We start from the raw sequence: 7,624 nt of genomic DNA, 5'->3' as shown, positions 1-7,624 counted from the left end.
AAGGCTAGATTGGTGACCTCAAGGTTCTTAACATGGTATCAGAGTCTCACCGTCCCCCGCTTTAAAAAGTGGAATTAAAATAAATAAATAAAAGCACAAAAAGGTAAACCAAAAATGGGCCTGTGAAATTTCCACGCTTCTAGCCTAAAGGGCTCTTACGTGAGGAGGCGTGTTGAAATATTGTTGTAAATAATAATTATTTACAACAGATATATAGTCCCACATTGATTAGATGGGAAGATAAAATGGCCTTTATAAGGCCTTGGACACTCCCACCCCTTGAGCTAGCTTTTGGGGTGGTGTATCCCAAGGTTCTTTACCATAGACAAGGTGATTTACTTAATTACTCCTGATGTTGACTTAGTATGAAAATTTTATTCAAACTTCTAATTAGATTGCAGATCACACTATATGTAGTTCACTCCAAATATATAGAGTACAATCGTAATTCTAAACAATTATCAAGTGGCTGTCGTAAAATAAATATTTTAGAACAGAACCTATTTATATAGGACAGCATTCATAATTCATCATTGGAACATAATTCATGACAGAAAATTCATCTCTTAACAAGCACTATAACTTTCACATAGCTGTCCACATACATAACTCATCCATGCATGACAGCACATGGACTGAAAATCATCCAATCAATTCAAATTTTGAAAGACACGTCAAATGTGGTTGGCAACATTGTGCAACACGTTTTCAGGTGTATTTCTTCTCCACTATCTTTGCCGCTTGAAGAAGGCGGACTTAGGGCCTGAATATTTTGCGTCTAAGCAAAACCTGGGCTTTGAGAAGAAGATTCTCCTGAAGCATGACAATTTAGATTATGAGGTTACAAGCAGCAGAATGGAGTAGTTACAGTCTTCTTTTAAAAAAAAAAAAAAACTATTACAAAAACAGATGGTGAGGTATTAAAGTCCTTGTATGCTGAATATAATGTAAGTTTGAAAAGTTCATTTTAGTAATTTGCTATTATTTTACCAGTAGTCAATATACTACAGTTGTCTACATATGGAATTATCCCAAAGAATAAATTCCACTACACGGTAAATTAACTTAGGTAATCTAGGGTGAGGTACTGTCAAGAGACTGAAAACTTCTGTGGAATTGACATTGTAATTGACCTTGCTTGTTTGTTTGAATAGTAATTTGGCAAAATAAATAAATTAATAAATATGAAACTGAATCTTAATGTGCATCTCATGGTTAGAAAATCCAATCTCTTCATAAATATATACCCTCAAAGTGTTTACCTTTTTCACTGCCAGCACCACTAGCAAAGTTTGACACTGCTGAATTAAAAGCCACTTTTGAAGGTGCAGTGCAACAAGGTTCACATGCTTCATTGTTCAAGTCCACATTTAACATACCTATTTTCCTCTTTTTGGACACAATTTCACAGCCTGTTGAGATGATAAAGTTGAGTAACTTTTTCCAAATAAAGAAGCCAAAATAGCTTATTAACAAACAAGTTAAATCGAAATTTACAAATATTATTTCGTTATATTTCCACACTAATTCATAATCTTATAGAATTCAATTTCTCTTGCATTACTTAAACAATATAAATTGAAATTATTTATACTTTCTTCAAGAAAAAAATTAATAATGCACCACATGAGCATTCTGGCCCCGCTATTCGTCGAGAAGGAAAATATATAGGACAAGTAAATTCGGAAATAGTGAAAGCATAGCGAGAAAGAAATGCTACAATTGTGTATTTACCTTGGAAATTGAAAGTGCTACTTCTCAGCTTTGATACCATTGAATTTGAATGCCAATTCACATTATTCTTCGATGCTGGAGGTGGAAGCAACGAAAGCAATTATGTGCCCTGTCCCAATTGTGGTTCCAATAAAGGCAATGAAGCCAAAGTATTTTGGTGCTGCACAAATTGTCTCTGAGAATCTGCCATGTCCACCAATCTTTGCTCTTCTTTCAACAACAGTGGATTGGTGAATTGAATGTCCTCCATGCTCTTTCCTTGTTTGAATACATGGATTCCACTTTGTTTGACAAACACTCTGTTTGTGCGTTTTGATATAGTACACACCACATAATTCCATTTATTTTCTTCTAGAAGAACAGCATCATGTACGAACTTTTCCTGTTTTATATCATAAAGAACTATATACTCATTCCCTGGATTGCAATCCAAATAGAAACCCTGTCCTATAACTTCTGAAATGCCGTTGACTTCAATATTGAGATACAACGTGGCATAATTTTCATTGAGTCGAATAGCAAAACATAGAGATATCGCAGGGAAGTCCATGTTACGAAACCAGAAAGAAATTGACGATTCATTTATACGATGCTCAAACCACTCTGGAATCCTTGTTTCTAACAAAAGAAACTCTTTGTCTCCACCCTCCTTGTGCAATTCCTGTTAGTCATAATTCATTCATACATTTAGCAACACCTGTATAGTTTGAGTCAAAGTGAAATATATGAAATATCAAATTAAACACGTAAGAAAACAAGAACCTCATTCAGTAACATGCTTCTACACTCGGATGTCAAGGATGGGCATTGGGTTGCTTGCAAAGTTCTTATGCTGGGTGAAATCCCTCTAACTTCTTGAAGATTCTCGCAATTACGCAAAATAAGTGTCGTCAAACATTCAGGAAATAGTGTGAGGTCTAAATCTTTCAAGGATGTGCTCTCCACTGCAATGAATGTTTCTAAGTTGGGTGAAATCCCTCCAATTCCCCGAAAATTCTTGCAACAATATAAATCAATTTCTCTCAATAAGAGACATTCTTTGAAGCATGCAGGAAGAATTGTGAAATTACACTTGGCTAAGTTTAACCATTGCACATTGACAAACAAAGGGAGACCTTTTCGAATGAATTCGTCTGATATATCGTATTTCCAAAAGTTTAATAATACCAACAGTGTTCTCAAACACCAATGAGCTCACTTGTGCTTCACCTTCATCCGGTTTTGATATAAAAAATCCTTCACTTTCCCTAAAAATCAACTTACGAAGTTTTTGCATCATTGAAATGCTCCTTGGTAACTGAACAATTCCACAACGTGACAGCTCTAGTCTTTGAAGCCGAGTGAGATTTTGAATTGAAAATGGAAGTTCTTTTATGGGAGTGCCACTTAAATCAAGCTTCGTCATTTTTTCCATCTTTCCTAATATTTCTGGAAAATTCTCAAGACTAGGACAATGTGAAAGCTGGAGATTTTCAAGAGAGGTCAACTTGATGGGTGGAAAACTCCTAAACTTCTTGCAACCATTAGCATTCAAGGTTTTAAGTTTATTTAGGAATCCAACCGATTTGTGAATTTTAATTAAATTCTCACAATATCCAAATGATAATTCTTCTAAATTTGGGACACCAGACACATCAGGTATCTCTGTTATACATTGACAATGATCAAAATTCAAAACGTTCATATTCACAAACTTCTGCAACAAGAAAAAGAAAAAGAAAAAAATACAGGAATCAAATGAATTATTTCAGAAAGAATATACTGATATAGAACGAAGAAAAGAACTTATTAAACGTACCTTCTTTGACATGAGCAAATCAATTGACATTAAGGGACTTTGGGGTAACTCTAGTATCATAAGATTCTTTTGATTAAAAGTAGATGGTAGTGATGGTGAAGGATACCTCCACCATTCCAGTACTCTCAAACTATTTGGAAGATGTTTGGGACCTTCCAAAAAACAACCCTTTCTAACAATAATTGTTTTGAGGCTTTTCATCTCCTTGAAGGCGTTTCCATCCCATTCAACTACTTCTTCAAATTTGAGGAACTCCAAAATTATGATTTGGATACTACTAGTTCCCTTTCAAGACAAAAAAACACAGGTCAACCATAATACAAGCACACACACACACACATATATATATATATATACACGGAGAACAATAGACAGTGGATTAACACTGTCAACAAATGAAATAATATGCTAAATCATTTCCTTTAAAGAAACAAGCAATATCAAGAAAAATTTTCCGCTCATATTCCTCCAAAGAATCAAAACTTACTTCAAGTATCTTTTGGATCTCTTTATTAGGAATTCTCTCATACTGATCTAATGCAGATTCCCATTCTTCTATCCTTTTCCCAAACAAGTAGGAACCTATTACCTCCAAAGCCAGTGGAAGGCCAAAAGCAAAAGTTATTGCACGGTTTAAAATGTCCACATAACTCGAATTAACTTTGTCAGTTTTAAAAGCATTCCAACTAAGTAATTCAAGAGCTTCTTTATTACTCAAACCATCTACCTCATAAGTTTTCTCAACCCCATGACTTGTTAGCAAATGCTTGTCCCTAGTTGTAATGATGATTTTGCTGCCACAACCAAACCAATCAAGTCCTCCAACAGTTGCCCGCAACTGCTCCAGTTTGTCAACATCATCAAGAACCAAAAGAACAATCTTTCTGTGGAGCCTATGCTTTATGATTGAAATTCCTTCTTTGGAACTTGCTAACTTAATATGCCTCTCTCCAAATACTTTAGAAATAAGTGTCTCTTGGATATGTTCTAATCCATGTTTAATAGAATTTTCTCTTATATTATCAAGAAAACACAAAGCTTCAAATGATTCGGCAATCAAATTATAAATTGCTCGAGCAAGTGTTGTCTTCCCTATGCCACCAATTCCATGGATCCCTATCATGTGAACTCCATCAGATCCGAAATTGAGAAGCGATATTACTTTGGGCACTTGAGACTCCAATCCAACTGGATAATCAGCAACATGTAAAGGAGAGCAATTAATCTTGTCGGAGACCTCTTTAACAATCTTCCCAACAAACTCATATTCATTCTCAGTCCTGCCCATTTATTGAGTGAAGTCATACTAAATGATTCATATCAACATTAAATCAAATCGTAAGACAAATGAAAATTAAAGAAACGAAACAGAGGAAGATAAAAGAGTACCCAAGTTTGAAATGAAAACCAGACAAGTCAGCTGCTTGACGCAGAGCCTTCCTCCACTTTTGTAGCTTCTCCTTGTCATCCTTAAACCTCTGTTTATGAGTAGCGAGTGCTTCCTCATAGCTACAACTCTGATGTCGCACGTGAGAAGGGTCAACGTCATAGAAAACTGGCAAAACCAACCGACCCCTTTCCTTGATGCAGTGAAGGATATGGGCAAGTTCATTTAAGCAAAAGGAAGAAGAAGCATAGTTCTTAGAGAACACAGTGATGGCAATCCTTGATTCTTCAATTGCATTGATAAGTGATGGTGTGATTTTCTCTCCTCTTTGAAGCTCTTTATCATCAATGAAGGTGTGGATTCCCCTGTCATGAAGAGCTTTGTAGAGATAGCCAATGAAACCGTGACGACTATCTTCGCCTCTAAAACTGAGAAACACATCGTATATCCATCCAAAGCTAAAGGAAGAAGAGGGCAACAATGATTCTTGCCTTGCCATGATTGCTCACGATTCTCAAACTAGACAATTTTGGAAACACAGTTTCGGAAAGTAAATTAAATGACGAAACAAAAGTTGGTCTTTGTAAACAAAACAGCACGCGGAGTTGACTTCGTTGCCTTCTTCGAAGTTTCTTTTCTTTTTTATATATATATTTTAAGGGATTTGATTTTCTCATGTTGCATGAGAATTGAATTCTCATGTTATAACTCAACTAATGGTGGCCCCACATTTATTAAAAAGAGAAAAAAAAAAGAAAAAAATTGCACGCAAATCGAAGGGTCACAACATGATAGTTGAATTCTTATGCAAGAGAAAATGTTTTCCCAAATTTTAATGTTAAGAATATAATATTACAAACTTGTACTAATATTTTATTTTATTCTTGGTAATTTGTCCCCTCAAATGACTTCCCGATATGATATTTTTAAATGAGTCATTCTACTATGTACCCCTCGTTGAAGGGTCTATGGTGAACTGTTTAAACATGTTATAATAAGTGACTCTCCCCCTTTAATTTATGGATTATAAATGTATAATGCTACATAAAAAATATTGTTTGGTGCTACACAAACATAAAAGAAGAGAGAGAAAGTGAGTTAAGAATAGAAAAAAAAAATTGTGAATCCCATGTGTTTTTGTTTGTATTGTTAGAAATTTATTTTATGGGCAACATTAATTAATTAGTTTTGTATTTAAAATTAATCGGGTTAATGGATATTTCAATATTATTATTGTAACTAGCTCATTGTGATCACATTGAATTGAGCTTCTAGCATCTGTTGTTATTTGTTATTGGGCCTAGTTGGGCAGCAGTGTAGGCTTTAGTGTGACCCTGGTTTTTCATGATGGGTGGACCCAGTGGACACAGACTCTTTTTTGGGTTATTAGCTAGGTCCCCTCTCTAGCCATCATGCTCCCATCGCTGAGGCTGCCTTTATCAAAATAGGTGATAGAGAGGAAGATCTGGCATGTAGTCCCTTCAATCTTTCGACTTTGTGACGATCCAATAAGGTACACACAATCTCAACTTTGATTTCATATTGTTTAAGTATTTTATAATCATATACATGATTCAGGGTTAAAATAATTCTATCATTTGGTATCAGAGCCTTATGTATATGATTATAGGATCCATGTTGTTGAATGGAATATGATGAATGGAATATGATGATTATAGGATATATGATGAAAAGGTTATATGATGAAAAGGATTTCATGTTTGAAGCGACTGTTTATAATTTTGTGCCTAGTTTAATACTGTTGCATTATTGGTTTTGTTGCCACACTACTGGGATTTCTCTCACCCCTTTGGGGCTGCTAATTTTACAAAATGGCAGGAGGACGTAAAAGCTTTTGAGGACTTGGATATTTGTTGTTGGCTTCTACTGTTTTGGGCATGCTGCTATTGATGTGATATTTTATGGATGACTGTATGAAATTGAGAAGCTTTTATTACAACGAACTATGATTTTATTATTGCATTACGATTTTATGACCAGCAAGTATTTTGGAAACATATGTTGAAACGTTTGCGAAAAGTATTTTGACATGTTATCTAAATGCTGAGTTTTGAAAAGTCTTTGCGAGCACTTTGTAAGTTGTTGTACTGGGGCTACGGACCTCCGATTTTCTTATAATTTATATGCACACGTAGCCCCAGGTGTCTAGTTTCATTATATATAAACCTTGTAAAGAAATTCTGAAAGCTCGATTTATTATGAATTTTACCAGCCAGGACGTTTGTGATATTTTCACTGTTTTATCTCTTATTTTGCGAGTTATGTTTCGAGGGGTAAACGAAATCCAAATCACTATTATTTTATATGAACGTGAAGTCCCAGATGTCTAGTTTCGAGATTACAAAGAATAGTTTTTTGAATCGTTGAACTGGATTTTATACCAATTTTTAAAGACAGCAAGGTCTATCAGGAAATTTATATTTTTAGTAAGTTTAAGAAATTTTGCGTACTCTGATTTTTGTAATTAACCAGATCCCCTCTTTAGTTTTAATTGGAAATGTAAAAGCAAAAACATTTTCAGTTTCTAAAATTCTATTAAAGAACTCTACTTCCGCTTAGCAAACAACTCTCTTGGAGGCCTACAAGAGAGGGTGATACAAATTGGTTCCCTATTTTTCATGATTTCTTCAAACCTCTTAACAATGTCTCCAGAGGTGAAAGAGGTGATAGAATGACTCTCAGGG

At 34.8% G+C, this 7,624-nt stretch overlaps 1 protein-coding gene across 1 annotated transcript; it reads right to left on the bottom strand.

The window, feature by feature from the left end:
* Positions 1-505: 505 nt before the first annotated feature.
* LOC133290334 (disease resistance protein Roq1-like) lies at positions 506-5,418 on the bottom strand. Its single transcript, XM_061488410.1, has 8 exons — positions 4,897-5,418; positions 4,020-4,805; positions 3,533-3,817; positions 2,902-3,430; positions 2,497-2,867; positions 1,735-2,395; positions 1,263-1,412; positions 506-813 (listed from the first exon to the last, which is right to left on the bottom strand). Exons 1-6 carry the CDS (start codon positions 5,416-5,418, stop codon positions 1,835-1,837), a joined length of 3,054 nt encoding a protein of 1,017 aa, XP_061344394.1. The 3' UTR covers positions 506-813; positions 1,263-1,412; positions 1,735-1,834.
* Between the last annotated feature and the right edge of the window lie 2,206 nt (positions 5,419-7,624).

The sequence above is a fragment of the Gastrolobium bilobum genome, unplaced genomic scaffold (genome assembly GCF_033153095.1).
Source record: "Gastrolobium bilobum isolate Gb01-03AN ecotype WA unplaced genomic scaffold, APGP_CSIRO_Gbil_v1 utg196412, whole genome shotgun sequence".
Lineage (NCBI taxonomy): Eukaryota > Viridiplantae > Streptophyta > Magnoliopsida > Fabales > Fabaceae > Gastrolobium > Gastrolobium bilobum.
The sequence above is the reverse complement of the archived record's forward strand: the minus strand, read 5'-3'. Positions and strand labels throughout refer to the sequence as shown.